Source organism: Labeo rohita, chromosome 20 (genome assembly GCF_022985175.1).
Source record: "Labeo rohita strain BAU-BD-2019 chromosome 20, IGBB_LRoh.1.0, whole genome shotgun sequence".
NCBI classification, from domain to species: Eukaryota; Metazoa; Chordata; class Actinopteri; order Cypriniformes; family Cyprinidae; genus Labeo; species Labeo rohita.
In genome coordinates this window covers 29232223-29253172 of record NC_066888.1, presented here as the reverse complement: position 1 = coordinate 29253172, position 20950 = coordinate 29232223, and the positions used below count along the sequence as shown (strand labels likewise).

The 20950-nt window shown below is 33.9% G+C and overlaps 1 protein-coding gene across 3 annotated transcripts; it reads right to left on the bottom strand.

Moving 5' to 3' along the window:
* Positions 1 to 29: 29 nt before the first annotated feature.
* adgrg11 (adhesion G protein-coupled receptor G11) lies at positions 30 to 19541 on the bottom strand. 3 transcript variants are annotated; one of them, XM_051138570.1, is made up of 20 exons: positions 19372 to 19541; positions 19019 to 19128; positions 12227 to 12366; positions 9576 to 9821; positions 9355 to 9426; positions 8330 to 8413; positions 8024 to 8161; positions 7764 to 7808; positions 7493 to 7561; positions 7181 to 7352; positions 6619 to 6778; positions 6361 to 6495; positions 5887 to 5994; positions 5753 to 5795; positions 5341 to 5444; positions 5011 to 5132; positions 3592 to 3857; positions 3368 to 3455; positions 1307 to 1602; positions 30 to 955 (listed from the first exon to the last, which is right to left on the bottom strand). In XM_051138570.1, exons 4-20 carry the CDS (start codon positions 9811 to 9813, stop codon positions 810 to 812), a joined length of 2286 nt encoding a protein of 761 aa, XP_050994527.1. In that variant the 5' UTR covers positions 9814 to 9821; positions 12227 to 12366; positions 19019 to 19128; positions 19372 to 19541; the 3' UTR covers positions 30 to 809. The 3 variants fall into 3 exon arrangements, with proteins under 3 accessions (XP_050994527.1, XP_050994528.1, XP_050994529.1); XM_051138571.1 differs by lacking the exons at positions 19019 to 19128; positions 19372 to 19541 and adding an exon at positions 16291 to 16575; XM_051138572.1 differs by lacking the exons at positions 12227 to 12366; positions 19019 to 19128; positions 19372 to 19541 and adding an exon at positions 11822 to 12185.
* Between the last annotated feature and the right edge of the window lie 1409 nt (positions 19542 to 20950).

The following is a 20950-nucleotide window of genomic DNA, read 5'->3' as shown; positions in this document are numbered from 1 at the left end:
TTGTGAGGACATTTAAAATAGTCCCCGCTATTTAAAAATGTTTTAAATTTCTTGCATAACATCAAGCTAGGCTAGGCTGTGGTTTTCATAAGGTCACAAAATCTTTGTAAAAAAAAAAAAATCGTGTATTACATAGTTTCATAAGTTCATATGTGTAATAAAAACTAAGAGATCATATAGTTATTTTATTCCGAGTTTATGACTGGTCATGGAAGCACAACAGAAAGTTAAACTTGTGGAGCTGTACAGAAATTACTCCTATCAGTGAAAGACAGAAAATATACAAACTCATTGTTTAGATATATGAGCTGATTAAAAATTATAAAATAATTATGAACTTTTAGCAACCTTTCTATCTTAGTACAAGTGCAGTAATCATTATTATTTTGTGCTGAAAAATACATATATATGCATAAAATAATATACAGTGTAAGAGCAAATACATCAGTAGCATTGCATTATGAAATTCAGATACTATTCAGTTATGTAAGTGTCTTTTAAGAAACACACAGTAATGAAAAATATAGTAAACAAAAAAATATAGTATTATACATTCAGAAATGAATTGATTTGAGAATCCTTCTGTCTCATCCTGTCAATTCAACTTCCTGTGGGGCAATTCAATTCAAACTTAGAAACTAAAGAAGCATAAATTCTTAAATTCTGAAGAGTTCAGAAAGAGTTACATATGTTACAGGACAGAATTTGCAGTGGATTGACTCACTATAATACTACAAATAAACGTAAAATATCAATAATAATTAATAGACAGATATGACATTTCAAATGCACAGATATAGAGATGACAGTCAGATGGCTTTTTTGTTGTCGTCTGAAGGTAAATCTTCGTATGGATTTTCTGTAGTGACGTCTTCAGTCGTGTCACTCGTGTCTGAAGGCGCCGAGTCTCCTATGAGTCTGCTTGTTTTCAAGTAATATATGAACAAGAAGAATCCTAGAAAAACACAATATGCAATCAACACAAAATGGATGTGATATTTTGCATGTTTTATATTTAGATTTTTGTTTTTTAAAGACTTTTATCCTTAACAAGGCTGCATTTATTCAATCAAAAATACAGTAAAAATGGTAATAATGTGAAATATTATTACAATTTAAAATAACTTGTTACTATTTGAATATAGTTCAAAATGTAATTTATTCCTGTGATGCAAAGCTGAATTTTCAGTGTCACATGAGCCTTCAGAAATCATTCCAATATGCTGATTTGCTGCTCAAGAATATTGAAATCCATAGAAGTTGATAAAATACATGCTTTTAAAATCACCTGCAGAAATGCTCTCACCTTGCAAGGAGTTCAGGATGGTGAATATGTAGTATGAGGGTAGACGCAGAGCTCCGTAGCTGAAGAACGCGAAACTCCAGGTGAGTCCCAGCATACAGCAGAGGCCCAGGATGCTGGTGATGTCTGAGGTGGCGATTCCAGAGCGCTTCACCTTTCCAAGCATGCTCAACCTGCTCATCTTCAGCATGGAGAGCCATCGCATCACCACGATGAAGGTGATGAAGGTGAAGATGAAGGTGAAGCAGTAATAACCGATGTTCACAAAGTAGTGGACTTCGGAGTCTACAATCCAGCACCTGCAAGGGAAAAAAGTGAAGACGATTAATGTTGACAAAATTACATTTATTCAAATATATATTTATATATATTATATAACCATTTACTATTTGTTTCTTTGTAGGAACAGATTTAAAGAATTGTAGCATTACATCATATGCTCACCAATGGATCCTCTGTAGTGAATGGGTGCCATCAGAATGGTTCAAACAGATGATAAAAATATCACAATAATCCACAAGTAATCCACACCACTCCAGTCCATCATGAAAAGCTGCATGTTTGTAATCAATTAAGGCATTTTAACTTCAAACCATCACTTCTAGCTAAAATACGAGTCCTCTATTCATAATATTGCTTTCTCATCTAGTCATCTAGTCTGAATCAGGAGAAAAATATGCACAGATCAAGCACCGTTTACTAGTACAAACAGTTCAAAACAATTCTACACAAATATGTTGGTGGACTAGAGAAAGCAATATTATGGATACAGGACTCATATTTTGACCAGAAATGACAGTTTAAAGTTAAAACATGGATTTAGATGGATTTGTTTCTCACGAACATGCAGCTTTTTGCTTTAGAAGATGTTAATTGGTGGACTGGAGTGGGGTGGATTACTTGTGGATTACTGTGATGTTTTTATTCAGCTGTTTGAACTCTCATTCTGACGGCACACATTCGCTGCAGAGCATCCATTGGTGAGCAAGTGATGAAATGCTACACTTGAAAATCTTAAAATTCCAAATCTGTTCTGATGAACAAACAAATTAATCTACATCTTGGATGGCCTGAGGGTGAGTAAATGATCAGTAAATTCTCATTTTGAGGTGAACTATTTAAAAAAAAAGACATTTCGGAAGTCTGATAAAGGCCTTGAAGTTGGCAAAATGTCACAAAGAAATACAATTATGTTTATGTTTTTAGAGTGAGCATTTTCCCCACCCACATTGCTTATTTTATTTCTTTTACTACTTTTAAACATTAAAAAACAAAAAGTAAATCATTACACATCTACACATCTAATATTACTTTAATGGTGAGTAGAAAAATGTACATTCTCAAGTTTATAGGATTTAAATATTTTCCAGACAATATGCGACCCTGGACCACAAAACCAGTCATAATTGTCAAACCTGAGATCTATACATCATCTGAAAGCTTATAAATAAGCTTTCCATTGATGTATGGTTTGTTAGGATAGGACAATATTTGGCTGAGATACAACTATTTGAAAATCTGGAATATTGAAAATTTTCCAAATGAAGTTCTTAGCAATGCATATTACTAATTAAAAATTAAGCTTTGATATAGTTATGACAGGAAATTTACAAAATATGTTCATGGAACATGACTTAATATCTTTACTTAATATCCTAATGATTTTTGGCATAAAAGAAAAATCAATAATTTTGACCCATACAATGTATTTTTGGCTATTGCTACAAATACCCCAGCTACTTACGACTGGTTTTGTGGTCCAGGGTCACATATTTTAATACTTTCTTCTGGCTTTTGTGAATTGAAAATATAAAATGCTTTAATTTTTTTTTTTTTGCATTAAAAAAAAGTTAATATGACTTTTAATGTTTTTAATCACATTTAATCACAGTTCCATTTTAATTCCATTATAAAGAACCTTTTGTACATTAAAAAGGTTCTTTATGGAGTTGTTCTTTTGCAATAAAAAAATATATTTTAAAGAGTGCAGGCTTCCATGCATAACATTACATGCCTACTATTATATTTTAGAAAGGCCATTTAATCATTTTGGGGTCTACTTACATAGTTACATTGCTTGTCTCCATTGTTATGGTCTGCTCACCATATTTTTTCAAGACGTAAATGACACTGACAACAATAGCAGGAGGAGCTGAAACAAATAGTTGACAATGCAATTATTTTATAAATAGTATAAGGTTCTTGAGATTTTTGCTCATTTGATCATCTTTGATTGTTTGAGTAAAGTACTTAAGCATGCATATACTGTGTAAGGTTTTTGAACTCACCCCAGCCAACCACAGAGATCTTGATCAGGTAATGTTTGATGGTGATTGCGTGTTTGGCCATTTGCAGGCAGAGGTGAAAAGCCTCCACAGCAAACCAGGTAAAACTGGCCAGCAAGAAGTAGTGCATGACTCCAGCCATGACCCTGCAGGCGATGACTTCCTTTGTACGCGCTACATACTCATTGGACAGGAAGGCCACGTTGAGCAGGAATAGCGCCACGAAGAGATTAATCAGGATGTGCATTGATTCAGTGACCTTTACTTTCCTAAAATTCAAAATGCAAAAAGAATCAAAGAACCAGCCATTGTGAATTAAAAAATGAAGGATTAACCTTGATAATAAAGTTACTTTAAATTTAAAATGCTGTCTGAAAATAATCAGAATTACAACCATCATTTAAAGGAGAAGTCCACTTTCAAAACAAAGATTCACATTTAATGTACTCACCCCATTGTCATCCAAGATGTTCAGGTCTTTCTTTCTTCAGTCGTAAAGAAATTATGTTTTTATGAGGAAAACATTTCAGCATTTTTCTTCATATGATGGACTGATATGGTGCCCTGATTGTGAACTTTCAAAGTGCAGTTTAATTGCAGCTTCAAGCAATTACAAATGCGGTTGTAAACAATCCCAGCCAAGAAAGAAGGGTCTTATCCAGCATAACAATCGGTTATTTTCATAAAAATAATACAATTTATATACTTTTTTAATGTCAAACGCTCGTCTTGTCTTACTCTGCCTGGACTGTTTATGTTCCGGTTCAATACAGTTAGGGTATGTCGAAAAACTTCCATCTCATGTTCCCCCTCAACTTCAAAATCGTCCTATATCGTTGTTTTACCTTTTTTGTTAAGGATGTTTGATCTTCTTTGCATGTTCACTTTGCAAAGACCGGGTCGGTACTTCTGCAGCGATGTAGGATGATTTTGAAATGATTTTTGAAGTTGAGGGAGAAAATACGAAGTTTTTCGACATACCCTAACTGTCTTGAACCAGAATACACAGAGTTTAACGAGAGCAAGGCAAGACGAGCGCTTGAGAATAAAAAGTATTTAAACTCTATTTTTTTTAATGAAAATAACAGCATTTAAACTGCGTTTTGGAAGTTCAAATCGGGGCACCATATCAGTCCATTATATGAAGAAAAATACAGAAATGTTTCCCTCAAAAAAACATAATTTTTACGACTGAAGAAAGAAAGACATAAACATCTTGGATGACAATGGGGTGAGTACATTATATGTGAGTCTTTAAAACCACGTTTTAATTTGAATTACTTTCCACTTGATTTTTCCACGTGATTTATACTTATATATATATATATATATATATATCATTAGATCTATATCTATCTATCTATCTATCTATCTATATCTATCTATATATATATATATAAATTTAACCAAATAAATTCTTACCTCATGAGAAAGTGCATGAAGAGCCCGATGGAAAGAAAAAACATGGAGAGGCCACAGCCGATGTAGGTGATGTAGGTGAGAGCGGTGAAGTCATTTTGAGAAATGGTTACATTTGGAGGGATCTGTATTAAAACAGTATTTAGTTACACAGGACACTGGCAACCTAAAAGATTCAACAACTACAAAACGTCTTATGTTTTTTTGTGAAATGATTTTATCAACTGCAAATTAATAAACATAAATCTGAAGGTGCAAGTACAGCACTTATACTCTCACTCCGGCCTTGGCAAAGGCAATTTCACAAATTACAAAAGGAAACAAAGAACCTACCATAAGCACAGCGAAGAAAGTCAAATGTGTGCAGTTACATTTTATCTTGCCTTTTCCATCATTAAAAGTACTACACCCTTCGGTTGTCCAGTTTGGCTGATTTCCTGAAAAAATGGAGGGATGAGTAGATTTAGAGTGAATTAATGAAACTGACATTATGCTTTGGTCAGCAGCATGAACTTAAAGATTCAAACTCTTAACCAGTTCTCTTAATTTTGCTTACGTACAAATTCATCATTGGAATTTAGCTCTCTGTGATACAGAAACTGAAAATGTATTATTTTTTTAATTTTTATTATTTTTATAATAATTTTGATTATTTTTCAAGACAGAATATTTAAATGTCTGTGCTGTAAAAAATGTGCACAAATTCAATAAAGGGGGAAAAAAAACACACAAGAGCATCACAGACCATTTCCATTCCATGATTTACAAACAGGAGTTCCCGTTGCCTGCTGTAGAGAAATACATCAGAATTTCACCAAATAAGATTCAGATGCATTTAGACTACTTGAAATACGTTTTTTCTCCCAAACATTTGAGTACCTGATCTTTTTTGAAGGTCAAGCTGATGCCGTTGCTCAGATTTGAAATTTTTCCCCCCATTTCGATGGCATAAACTTCATCATTCAAAACCGTACTGTTCTCTGCGTCCTTAAAATAAAAAAAAGGATTGATTAGGTTTTGTTTTTGTTTTATTGCTGAGAATTGCTATATAGAAACATGATGTGATTTACATTACAAACATGATAAAATTAGATGCAATTAAGACTAATGTCAGTAGGTAAAATGACTGTTTAAGAAAAAGGCAAAAAAATCATTGTTATCTAAATGTTCAGGACATTCAGGATTTTTAATCCTATTTTATTACTATGTTAAGCCGCATTTTTATTAATGCAGTCATGTTTACAATATCATCTAATTTGTAAAATCACTCAGTTAAAAGTAAAAATAATTGCTTTCAGTTATAAACACATCATTTAGAGCTTGACTAAGCCTGTTTTTGATGTTTCTTTATACCTTTGTCATGTTGGGAAAGCGGAACACGCCCAAAAAAGCACTTCTTGCGCTTTGGTTGAGCGCTTTCTTAGCAGCTTCCTCTGGAATACTGAAAGCATTTGGATACTTATCTATTTCGTCCACATCCTCTAAAACCTGAAAACATATGGAGATTTCCATGCTGAGGTACATTTCATGTTTTTAACAAACATTTTCGTCACCACTGTCATGCAAAGTTAAAGGAAATGTGTGCATGTCTGAAGTCATCCATCCACTTACTCTGATGCCAGTACTTGAAGAGTAGATGAAGTAGGATGTTGTGATTTTGGAGTCATTTTGAATTTTCTTTAAAATTCCTTTGACGTTACCCATGGATACAGAGGCAACGGTCTTATTCTCCATAAAAGACAGCAGGCTGGAGAGACTTTTCATGGTCTCACTAAAAGAGATACAAAATCACTTGTGTTATTGTGATAATATCTCTGATACAGAAAATGGTTCGAATTACAGCTATTGGGATAGCAGGTACGATGAAAAAAACGGATGAGAGCAGGTTATATGAGAAAAAATCCCCTGTGACAAGCCCCAGTCTCCCCTATGTATATATATATATATATATATATATTTTTTTTTTTACAGATTTTCAAATCCATATAAAAATATTTTCTTATGTGCATCTGTGAAATACATTATTACATTCATTTTTATGGAAGCTTCCTGAATATGGATTGCAATTTACGCATGTCAGTGTTTGCAATTCAGGTACACTGATGCCTGTATAACTAATATTACCACTAAAAACCTTACAAGACTTGAATCACATCTTTCCAAGATTACTTACGCCGCTGCCCCAGCATCTGTCTCTGTTTCATTAGTATTAAATTGACTTGACATTTCTTTAGGTAAGGTGATGGCTTTCACATTTTGAAAAGCACTTCCACACTTGTAACAAGTTGCAATTTCATTATGGATCTCAATGTTGTTCATTTTACTTTCATCATCTGCATTATCATCTGTGTAAAAACATAAAAATTATAAATATGTAAATAAGGAATAGTTAAGAGGGATCTGCAGCATTGTGTTTTAGTGACTTAATTAGTTTGTTCTTAGTGTGAATAAAGCAAAAAAAAAATCTATTGCTCCATGATCTTACCGCTACAGCTGTAATCGTATTCGGCATTCTGACACGTCTTTGTGGGATTCAGGCAGGTCATACTGCAATCTTACATACACAAAAAAAGAAAAAGAACAAAAAAGAAGAATATTACAAGCTATGCAAATAATATAGCCATAATATTTCAAATATACTGTGCAAATAATTTATAAGGTTAATGACAATAATGACTATGTTACATCAGATTGATTTACCACTCCTCTCGCATCTTATATTACTTTCTTTATATTGATATAATACTCATACTCACTAGTATTCTTAAAATGATGAGTGACGTTGTTGGTCCAGTAACAATCTTTGATAAAGAAAACAAAAACATGCTCCTAACTATCAGATATCTGATCTGCAAAAAGCAGAACTCTTGTAATACAGCAATTACAGTATATAGTGAGTAAATGGAAACTGGTCATTTAAAATGTGAAGGAGCCCGCAGTTCCCATTGTTGTCATACATTTCTGAAATCACAGGCTACCAAATGCATAGAAGCAAAATCACAGATCTTTCATTCACCTTTATTTATCCAGTCTGTCAAAGTGTTATTTCTGCATCTCCCTTTAATTACACAGACAAATTTGGGTATGACAAATCTACTTATGCTGAGTCTGTATGTTTGAGTCTGTATGTCTCCTGATAAATTCACACCATAGTCTGCAAAACAACAGGTTAGAAAACAAGGTTACCCTGGGATAAAAATAAATAACAAATCACATTCATTTTGTAAGAAAATCCACACGTTTTCACTATTGATAGAGTCACTAAGCAACTCATACACAAAAAGCCCAAGACATGAAAGAGCCCAAATATGTTCAAACCCACCACTGCTCTTTGTACATGTGTTGTTGACTGTACAGGTTCTATTGCCTTCAAATGAAAAAACAGTCAAGTCGAATTGTGACTGTACTAAAAGACAAAAAAGAAGAATTTTAATTAAAGAAGTTTATTATACACATTTATAGACACACACACACACACACAGTGGAGATCAAAATTAAAGAACAATCCAGAAATACTCAGAACAGGTATACCACTGTTCTACAAATATGTTTGACAATATCCAAAGCATTTCAACAAAAACCTTTATTTTGTGATCAAAATTAGAGAGCAGTAGTGTAGAAGTGTAGGTGCTCTTGCTTTGAATGACTCCAGCAATTATAGGTTGTTCTGTAATTTTGATCTCCACTGTATGTATGTATATATATATATATACACACACACATGTACATACACACACTCGCGCACACACACACTCTTTAGCTGTATCCAAAATGACACACTCTTGCATGGTAGGTGTTCTTTTGATAAGTACTTTGTGAAAGTTGAAAAGTATGTTGAAATGTATAACTTTATGATTTTCAAATACTATGAATTCTGACATACTGCTCTTTTCAGGTAATGTTTTTCACCTACTATATAGTATGGAAAGGTGCATATTCAGATGCACATTTTGACCTTTCGTCCTACATTTTTTCTTTTTTAGTAATCTGTTACATTCGGATATACGTCACAGCGTAACGTATTCCTGTGCAGTATTGACCACTGTTTAGTTTATTACATTCAGATCTAGAGTGTAGACCTAATATATGCTATAATCAATGGAAGCTTATTCCAGTGGAAGTTTTTCTTACAGTTTCTTACAGTTCTGACTTTTCCTCTTATAAGTCATAATTCTGATAAAAACGCCGGAGATGTGAAATCTATCTATATAAGTTTTATATTTTTATGATACGAAAGATTTTGGTTTTCTCTGAGATTAAGACATTTGAAACAAAAGCTTTTTTTTTTTTTTTTTTTTTTTTTTTTTTACGGAATGTTACTACAGTCTACATTCTGTTTCTCCTCACCTGATTGACACAGAGTAGCAGAAGGGCACTGTGGTTCGCTCCATGTCTTATTATTATTATTATTGCATTTACCTATTTAAAAGACAAACGATAAACAATTTGGCCACCAAAAAGTAACTTTTATGTTACACAAGAACAACATGTATACACTATGCATTTAGTATTTTAATAAACACATTTAATTCTTATTCCCTTTCATGAACTTGTCTGATTTAAATCACCTGTTTTCAAGTACCCCATAAAACAATCGGCACCCAGTATAAACATATCCACGTCTTCATTATTTTTACAGTCTGAAGTCCTGCCAGGAATAGAACATGGTTGGTTGCTCTGTTTCCTGACACATGACATTTTATTATTATTTTCAGCAAACATGCAGGAGAGGGCAGATAAAATGAGCACAAGGCCACAGATATTCCACTTCATCCCAGACAGGATCTCAAGGTTCCTCAATAACATCTAAACAGCTGCAAAAAAAAAAAAGAAAAAAAAACTTGTAAACTCGAATGCAAATGAGAACTGTCATTTGGAAGCATTTCGGAATATCCCTAAAAGGAATACTTTTTTTTTTTGAATGACACATGTTTTCCTGTCATTTTTAAGTACAGATTATGGCATGTAGAATAACTGCTCACAACTGTTTACCAGATAAGACAAAATCATGCGGCGCTTCAGGTGTCATTCACTTCCAGTTATTTAGCTGTACAAAAACAGTCCATTATACTGCTTGATATTGCAAATCATATTATTTTAATATATTGTCAAAATTATTAAAACAGTGGTTTACAGTGGTTTGCAGTGCAAATAGTTTTACTGTACTTTGTTATTCTTCTAGTTATTTACTTACAGTGGCTAACGTACTTAATTGCAAAATAAGGTGGATATCTTATTATATGTCTTTATTTGTTTGTTGTTGTTTTTATACTTTGCTGATACAAGTGTATGTAAGTTTTGACATGAATAAAGAATAAAGTGGATATGTGCAAGGAAATTAATTTATAAAGAATAACTGATGCAAACTTTTATTATAATACTTTATAGTAAAGTGTGCCTGTAGACATGTTTTGGAAATAAATAAATAAAATAAATAAATCAGCTTAAATCAGCTACAAATAGTGAAATGTATAGTGCTGTTTGGTCTAAATATCAGCACTCTAGGAAAACCGCTCCGCCAGTCAGACTAAAGGACCAGAAATGGATATTTTTATCCTATGCAAAGAACCAGAAACAAAACTCACATTCTCTGACACTGTGTTACCTGCTATTGAGACAAAGCCCATAAACCATGTGATAAAATAAACAAATCAACTCCCAGTTCCAAAGCAGTGAGGTACATTTACAATTCTGCTCGAAAGTCTGCTCAGATGTAAACATATGTTATGTGAAATGGCTTATTCAGGACAGTACTAAATAAAAAAATTGGTTCATTCGTTCACGTTAGTTAACATGAATTAAGAATGAACAATACTTCTACAGCATTTACTATTCTTAAAGGAGAAGTCCACTTCCAAAACAAAGATTCACATATAGTGTACTCACCCCATTGTCATCCAAGATGTTCATGTCTTTGTTTCTTCAGTCGTAAAGAAATTATGTTTTTTGAGGAAAATGTTTAAGGATTTTTCTCCATATAATGGACTGCTATGGTGCCCCGATTTTGAACTTCCAAAATGCAGTTTAAATGCAGCTTCAAACGATCCCAAATGTGACTGTAAATGAAGCTGAAGGGATTTTGAAGTTGAGGGAGAACATGAGATGGGAGTTTTTCAACATACCCTAGCTGTCATGAACTGGAAAAAAAACAGTCCAGGCAGAGTGAGACAAGACGAGCGTTTGACATCAAAAAGTATATAAATTGTACTATTTTTATTAAAATAACCGATCATTTCACTAGATAAGACCCTTCTTCCTCGGCTGGGATCGTTTACAACTGCATTTGGGATTGTTTGAAGCCGCATTTAAACTACATTTTGGAAGTTCAAAATCAGGGCACCATATCAGTCCATTATATGGAGAAAAATCCTTAAACATTTTCCTCAAAAAACATAATTTCTTTATGACTGAAGAAAGAAAGACATGAGCATCTTGGATGACAAGGAGGTGAGTACATTATATGTTAATCTTTGTTTTGGAAGTTGACTTCTCCTTTAATGTTAATTTCTGCATTTACTAATGCATTATTGAAATCACAAGTTGTGTTAACATTAGTTAATTTACTGTGACCTAACATGAACAAACAGTGAACAACTGTATTTTTATTAACAAACATTAACAAAGATTAATAAATGCAATGTCCATTGTTTGTTTATGTTAGTTAATACAATAACTAATGTTAACAAATGACACCTTACTGTAAAGTGTTACCAAAAAAAAATAAAAACCCAATTTCACGATCCTTCTAATTTTGTTAAAATTAACATTTTGCATATTCTGCAAGGGGTATGTGAACTTATGAGCAAGACTGTACCTTTAGCAGATTCTGTTATCCAAACTGATTTGAGGAAATTAAAGCAAAAACAATTTATCACAGCAGTGCCACAACGCAAAATCTCAAGACTAAACCAAAGTAGAACAAAAGTGTGCAAATCATTTACTGAGGCACAGTTATTTTCGTTTACACTCTTATAAAATAACTGACATCTATGGGTCCATGAAAAACCTATAACATCCATGGATGGACCTTTCCACTCTAACAAAGGTTATTTGTAGTGGACAAAGTTTCTTTAGAATTTCAAAATGCTCTTCACATTAAGAAAAAAAATAAAAAACTGCTTCCAAAGAGGTTCTTTGAGGAACCCATATTGAACAAATAACCTTTTTGAACATTAATTTTACAAGTGTACTTATAAGATAACAGAAAAGAACTTCTTACCTGGTGAAGAGGTGTTGAGTCTTTCCAAGTAGTTGGGTCATTTCATGAAATATAGATGGTACATAATTTTGCATGTAGCATTTCCTCCCTCCCGCTGTGGTTTTCTGTTTTTGTTAATCACATCTCTGGATGCAAATCATCTGAACGAGATACGTGGGATGAAACACAGCCATAGTCTTTACTGTTAAGATGATTACACTGTGACCTCAACAAGCAAAAGAGTTTGGACAAGTTTTTCAAGCTTAATCTTGTAACATTTATTGTAAATGTGATTTTTATGCAAGTGGACGATAACATCTTTATAAGCATAAGCATCAACAAACATTATAAAGAAGCAAACAAGGTGATACTGTAAAATATAAATAAAAAAAGTCACTAAGTCTTGCATTTCAAATGTTGTTTGTTATTTGATTTACCCAACATGTGAAAACACATCACTGTAAGTTATAGTTACAAAATAGTTGTTTTTAATTCTTTAATGTGTTTGAAGTTACTATCTGTGACACTTTCTCTCATGTCGGGGTTAAAATGCAAAGTATGTAATATTACTGATGTTTTACGGGCACTGTCAGTTTCACCACCAAAGATCAGTACAACTGATTATTTCAACAGTTATTTCCTTCTTAGGAATACAAATACACACCTCAGGAGCATGTGTTGCCTAAAAAGAAGCCCTATGTTCAGTATCACAATACAGTAAACCGTAATTAATTTGTTTAACAAATGAGGTGTGTTGCCACACAAGACGTCAGCCAAACAAATGAAACATCACACATATATATAAATATACATATGTACATATATACAAAATTATATATATATATATATATATATATACTGTATATGTGTATATATATATATGTATATATACATACTAATATATACATATATATATATATATATATATGTGTGTGTGTGTGTGTGTGATCTATATATATATTTTCACAGGAATGTTGATAATACTTTTACACTATTATAGCAGGCAGTCATGACTTGCTATACATTTGGACCTTTTTGCAAACTTATATTCCTTGAGAAGTACTTTACTTTAACATATGAAATGAATCTGAGCAATTTCAGTTTAATCATGTTTGGGGAAATATAGCAATTCTGTTTAATTCTGTTTGCATATTGTCAGTCAGCTTATTTGTATAATTAAATACACATCCTGTGCTGTTAAATTACGTAATAGATCTGCACATAAGGCCTCTAAATTATCATCATGATTATCAAGTAAGTAAAAGGTCTTTTATATAATTATTCAAATGTTCACCTTCAGGACATGGAGAAATTTATTTATAAACAAGAATATTGTTATTAATATTTCAAGATGAACACTTTATTCAACTTAGGTTTACATGATTATCCATATATTCATATTTTTAGAAAATTCTAGTTAAAATGTTAGTATTAAGTATGATCCTCAGACTTTTGAGGAACGTTTATTTGTTCATCTCTTGGTCATCGCTGCATTGCATTTTTACACTACAGAGTGCTGACCATAAAACACACACACACACACACACACACACACAGACACATATATATATACAACATATATACAAATATCTTACTAAAACATATTATTGGGAGATACAGAATAGAGTGACACGTGATATTTATATGCATTTTATGTAAATAGTCTGATAGATATACTGTTATAAAGATCTCATTGATTTACATTACAAGCTACCAGAATTTCATCTTACTTTTTGGCCATATCATGATCTGCACCAAACTGCATATTTTTTCCCTTAGTTTGGGCCTTTTAAATAAAACTAAGGTGTTTTTTCCTCTTCAAGCTGCTAATTCTCCTATTTCATGTCATATTATATAAGCCATAAAAGCATGGTGTATAAAATATGATTTTAAAACAACAACAACAATAGCAAAAAGTTTTATCTGACTACTATTATATATGTGACCCTGGAGCACAAAACCAGTCTTAAGTAGCACAGAGGTTTTGTGGTCTAGGTTCACATATGTCAGGGTTAAGTATCCATTAACCATTATATTTTTGTTTGTGTCGTGTTGGACTATCAGTCCAAATTTAATTTTTGTGCGATTTCAATCATATTTAATAAGTCTGACTTAAAAACATGAAATGAAATCCAATTTTTACAAATCCGTTTCAAAGCCACATTCATACAGTTGCACTCAAAATTACTCAACCCCCTACTGCAGTACTTTACAAATACAATTTTTTCTGAAGATCAAGGATTTTATAAATTGCATTTACAACAGTTTACTGGCATATTAAAAGTTATAATGTCAATATATAATGTAATGTTTTTGAGGATTTTTAATAACACATCTATGGCATAATTATTCAACCCCTATTCAACACTGTTGTTTTATTATATTAGAAGGCTACGTGAAGAATTCCAAGACATTAAATGTGTTGTACCAGAAAACCTTTGAGCGCAATATCATAAAATGTTTGATAAGAGCAACTGAGAAAAACCTGGAATGTACAGCCAAAGACCTGCAAGATGAAAAGGAGGAAAAACATTTCAGTGCAACCTATAAAAAAACACTAGACAAGTATGGCCTTCATGTTGAGGCATCTTGGCACTGACCAAGAAGAACAAAAAGGCTGACTTGAACATGCTAAAATTCATTTAGATAGACCTGTGGAGTTCTGGAACAATGTTTTATGGAGTGATGTGACCAAACTGGAACTTTCTGGACCTATGGATAAGCAGTATGTCTGGTGCAAAAAAGGCAAAGCTTATGAGCAGAAGAACACCATCTCCATGGTCAAACATGGAGGTGGGCCAGTCCTGTTATGAGGGTGTTTTACTGTTGCAGGAAGTGGAAATCATGACTGCACAGATTCTCTGAAGTATTAGGCCATTGACTGAAGCTGATGATCAATGGACTTTCCTGCAGAACAGCCATCCCAAAGTAAACATCCAAATCTACTTAAGCTTGGTTCAGGGTTCAGTCGTAGAATGTTCTTGTTTAGTCTTCAGATTAAATTCTTACAAAAGCAGTGGCAATGTGAAAACCAAAGATTATCAATTGATTTAAAGCTTTTTCAAGTATGGAATGGGCCAAGATTGCAGTAAAGAGGTGACAGAAGCTTCTAAGCACTTACAGGTAGTGTTTATTGGAGGTTTTAAAGAATAAAAGATTCTACACCAAATGTAACTTTTGGTAGCCAAGTAATTTTGAACATGAATGTTTAGAGCCAATTTGATTTTTTTCATTATTCGTCAACGTTACATTCTTAAAATCACTCAAGTGTGTATAAATAAGCTTTATCCAATAGTGTACTGATGCCTTTGTTGAACTGTTTTCATAAAATGTTGTTCTCTGCAGCAAAATGTCTTGCAGGTCAAGGGGGCAGAATATTTTTTAATGCAACTATATGTGGTTTGAAATCCTATTCAAATCACATATCTGGAAATGTCTGTCAGTCTTACCGCTCAGATCAGATTTTGCGTAGCTTTTTTTGTCCATGTCAACCTAGCGTAAAACCATGAACACGTCAGGCAAAACAAGGTAGTGTTGTTGCTAAGTGAAAGTCAAGCGGATAATGACAATATATTGCTAGTCTAAGAACATCTTTGAGTTTTGAGACCAGCGGAGACTTCAGCACGGAATAAAGTGAGGGCAACATCTGTACTGCAAACCGTTTTCCTGTTATTGTTGTTTTTAGAGTATGCATACCAACACAACGTCATTGCCATAGAAACCAATGCAGATATTGAGTAAAACGAAAGAGCGCTACGAGACATACAAATCTGAATTGAACAGTTGCGATACACAGTGTGGACAGTCAATCATTTAGATTGTATTCCAATCGGCTATGCACAAAAATCGGATTTGGATTGACAGTCTTAACGAAGCACTTCAGTTTTAAATTTGATTTTATGAATATTGGGAGGTCAAAGGTCATTTTAAATGAAATTGTTGCCTTGAAATAATCACTTTATAAGTTATATGAAGCATTTTACACATTCTTTTAGACACAATTATTTTATGAGCTAATAAATCACACTGTCTCATTAAAGAAGTAGTCCACTTCCAAAACAAAAATTTACAGATAGTTTACTCACCCCCTTGTCATCCAAGATGTTCATGTCTTTCTTTGTTCAATCGTAAAGAAATTATGTTTCTTGAGGAAAACATTTCAGGAATTATCTCCATATGGTGGACTTCTATGGTGAACTTCCACCTCTGAACTTCCAAAATGGAGTTTACATGTAGCTTCAAAGGGCTCTAATTGATCCCAGTCAAGGAAGAAGGGTCTTTTTTAGCAAAACGATCAGTAATTTTCTAAACAAACCAACAATTTATATACTTTTTAACCTTAAACGCTCGTCTTGTCTCTGTCTGCATGAACTCTGTTTTTTCCAGTTCAAGACAGTTAGGGTATGTCGAAAAACTCCCATCTCGTTTTCTTCCTCAACTTCAAAATCATCCTACATCACTGCAGAAGTACCGAACCAGTGTTTACAAAGTGAGCATGCAAAGAAGATCAAACACCCTTTACGAAAAAGGTAAAACAGCGATGTAGGACGAATTTTAAGTTAAAGAAGAAAACGAGATGGGAGTTTTTCAACATACCCTAACTGTATTGACCCGGATTACTATGCATGCGCATCCAGAGATGAGACAAGACGAGCCTTTGAGGTTAAAAAGTATATAAACTGTCAATTTGTTTACAAAATGACAATTTTGCTAGACAAGACCCTTCTTCCTCGGCTGGGATCGTTTAGAGCCACTTGGGGGAACTATTGAAGTCCACTATAAGGAAAATATTCCTGAAATGTTTTCCTCAAGAAGCATAATTTCTTTACGACTGAAGAAAGAAAGACATGAACATCTTGGATGACAAAGGGGTGAGTGAATTATCTGTACATTTCTGTTTTGGAAATTTACTTCTCCTTTAAGGTTAAATGTTTGATTTAATATATTTTGGAATATACTTTCAGAAAGGTGGAGAGTTCACAAGGTTCTTTTCAGGATGCAGTGTGACTGTATCACCAGTAGAGGACGCCATGATATTTTATACTCCGACACTGTGAAGTCAAGTTACTACTCTGAAAAATACTGTTGTTTTTTCATAAGAGGAAACTGTTTAAATTAAGATTTGACCTCAAAAAAAAAAAAAAAAAAAAAAAAAGATTTTGAGTATTCAAATGTGGAAACAATGTCCTGTGCTGACAAAACATGTTCAGACTAATCACAGTCATTAGAAGACACACTTATACAGTGGTTTGGGACTTTACTGTATGACACAGCTGACAAAACTGCTTATCTCCCACTTCACACCTCAGGAATGTATGCTGCTTTCTCTTCTATTTTTAGAGCTCGGTTGAATTTGTGGTAATAAGGTGGTGGGACATCTGTTCCTGCAATGAACTCACACATGCAGGTGGTTCAACACAAGAGATCCCCAGGGACCCTATTGGATGCCAGGCTGCAGTTTGCTGACATCACCTGTCACCATCTTCCCTACGGGCTCTGGCTGCGGATGGAGCAGTTTCCTTTGATCCAGAGCTGCTGTTATTGACATCATCTCTGGGATTTCCGGTAGTGATTCATACACACACATACATATATATATCTATATATTTCTGTTTTATGAAATTCTTTGGCTAATTTAACTACTGCATGTTTGCAGCTACCAATAAAGAGTTGCTGAAGTTGTGGTAGTCCTAGCTGTGTTTAACACATTTTACCATATTTTTTACTTTTAAGAGAGCAGATTTGAGTAAATATAAGCACAAGCCATTGTTGCCATTGTTATAGTTAAAAGAGTTTAAAGCAGACTGCTGCACTGATTGATATGGAAAGTAATCCAATTAGCTTTTAAATGTAAAAATATTTGTTAAAATTATTATATTTATCCACTCAAATACAAATTTGACATATTCATTGTAAAATCTCTGAATTTCAATTGTTAAAGTAGTGAGTAGCATGAAAGTTGCACAGCATTTTTAACAGTACAAACCTCATAATAATGAAGGAAACTAGATGTAAAGTAAAAATAGACTTTACGGTATTGTCAAAAATGGTCACATATGGAGTGAGATGGCCTCAAGGGTTAAAAAAGTGCTTAAAATCAGTAGGTTAAAACTTTTTGTGTATATAATAAAATAACATAATTTTAATATTCTACATAGCTGTTTCTTTAGGAATTAAAATTATTTTCATACTTTTCTATTATTTTTTTCAAGTTTTCATTTAAATTTTAGCATTTTCTGTGCTTTTGTCACGTTAATTGCTTTTTTAAATATTTCTATATAGCTTTAATTTTAGTTTTCAACTTAAATTTATTAGGTACTAACATTACTTTATGTAGTTGCCAGGGCAATATTAAATTTATTTATTTAAATATTTCATTTTTTATTCAATATTTATATTTTATTTTACATCAGCTTGATTTTTAATTGCCAATTTTTTAATAGTTTTAGTTTACAGTTGCGTCAAGTACTGTATGGTGAATGTGTGGATGTCTTTTACATGCATCCTACAAATCTAAAAGGTAAGTGCTCTTAAACTATGGTTAAGAGCAAGAAGATCAGAGATTTTCTTACAGCAGCTTCCATATAAATCAAAGATTTGACTAAATATCTGTAGACAAGTCTTATATTATTGCCATTGTGGCTTATAATTTAAAAGTAATCCAATTAGCCTCAAAATAAGACTTGCTCTACTTATTAAATTACTTATATTTATCTAGATCATTGAGACTGATCATTTCTTTGCCAGTTCCTTCGGCTTCAGATTTGACATATTAATCTGTCTTCCCTCAAGCATGATGTCATGCAGTCTTACAGCCATGATGTCACTTCTGATTCGTCTTCGGTTGTGTTCATTGAGCTGCAGCGGCTCGTCTGGGGACTCATTCTTCTTGCTAGGTGAATCACGCACCGCTCAACACGCATCTGAAGTTTAAACACAACAGAATGACAAGTAAACACAGTTTGAAAAAAAAAGGACCACTGCTGCAAATGCTAAAATGCTAAAACAGTTTTTCCTGTAAATGTAAACAACCAAACTACCAAAAGCCTGATGTAAATTTATATTGAGACTATAATCAGGAGATGCACAGACATTAGCAGTGAATCTCAGCAAATGTTGCTACTGTAAAAGAAATACGTGTGAACAAGCTTTGAGAAATCACGTACTGTGATATTGCACCAGTGTCATTTTACTCCCAGATATTACAAGTGCAAAAAGTGTGTTAATGAAGGCCTATTTGTCATACTAAATACTTCTTACTAAGAGCAGAACGGCAGCAACAACATCATGTTTGGCTAGCATTTGGATGACTGACAGAAGCCTAACCACACCCTGTTTTAGCAATTGTGGTTTGTTACTAGGAGTCCACGTTGTTGCTCGGCCAATCAGGATGAAGAAAAGTTGACCTTCTGCTGTGGGTGTATCCCTTCAGGGCAGCCGCAAAAACATATGAATGACTGGGAGATCGTCATGAGCAGCCAATCAGGACGCAGGGCTGATCTGACCAATCACAGTTGCGTTCTGTTCTGCCGGACAGTTACCAAGTCACTGTTACTGCCTGGGTAAGCTGTGGTTGCCTGCCATTGGTTGAAAGTGCTGAGAACTCAGCAGCCGATTGGCTGAATAAACACACGCCGTTGCTAGGGAGGTGCACCAATCGCAGCGAGGCAGAAGTCAGCTGTTTGGTTTCTAGGCAGGATTTACTCACTGAGATGTTTTGGCGGGAGAGTGGGGAGGAAGGAGGGGGGCTGTAGAGTGAAGTGGAGCATGTGATGTGTTTGTGAGTGTGTGTGTATGTGTGTGTGTTTTGCTCTTCCTCTTGTAGGATCTTTCTGATGCAACATGCAGTTGTGAGGGAGGCGTCTCCTGGGCCTCTTGTGATTTTATTTTTTTTTTAACCGGTCTTTACTATGAAACAAGAACCAATGATGTAGCTGTTGCCACGGAGGCAGCGCCAGCATTTGTTTTGCCTCGCTCTCATCTCTCGTACCTCCCCATCCACAGTTACCGTAGAAACAGAGTCACTTTGAGTCTATTTCAATCCTCTTCCTCTAGTCAGTGATTTGTCTGTACCTCATCCTCATCTGAAACCATCCCAACATTTTAGCAAACTAAAATCCGTGCCAGCAATGTGTTGGCCTGTACTGAGTAGTTAGTATGCAGGCTTTACACAATCTATTACAAAACAAAAACTATTCTTCCTTTATATGTCAATCACCACATAACATGCTTTAGAGTTACCTAGCACAGTTTTTCATATTTTAATTGGCCATTGCAACCTCGCGGTTGAGAAGCGCGGCAACAGTGTGCGCAGGAATGCTGAGCCCTAAGGCTGTCAGAAAGGATGATGTCATCGCAAGCGAGTGAGAACAGGAAGATCGTGATATTCGGGTGACTCACTGCCCATTTACAACAAGTGCACTTGAACTGTGCACTTGAATACTGGCTCAAGCAGAAAATATGCATGCACAAAAATGTGAAAAATGGAAATGTGCACCAATTGGTCATAACTGCCACATATATTCCTATTTTTAGCTGTACATAACAGCTCATTTAGCTTGATATTGCAAGTTGTTGTATCTTGCCATGTTAATGTATTATCTTAATTATGAACACACTGGTTTGTAGTGTAAATAGGTTTACAGTTTATTGCACGTTGTTATTTCAAGCTCGTAGCGCTTAAACCCTATTGTAATTGTTAAAATGGCCAAGGATCAGCAGTCTCTGCGTAAAACTGATCGTGCA

Excerpts from the sequence above, each read along its gene's own strand:
- adgrg11 (XM_051138570.1), bottom strand. The coding sequence starts at position 9,813 with ATGTTATTGAGGAACCTTGAGATCCTGTCTGGGATGAAGTGGAATATC. Across the intron at positions 7,353-7,492 it reads ATACGATTACAGCTGTAGCG|ATGATAATGCAGATGATGAA; the intron begins GTAAGATCATGG and ends GTTTTTACACAG. Across the intron at positions 5,995-6,360 it reads GCTTTCCCAACATGACAAAG|GACGCAGAGAACAGTACGGT; the intron begins GTATAAAGAAAC and ends TTTTATTTTAAG.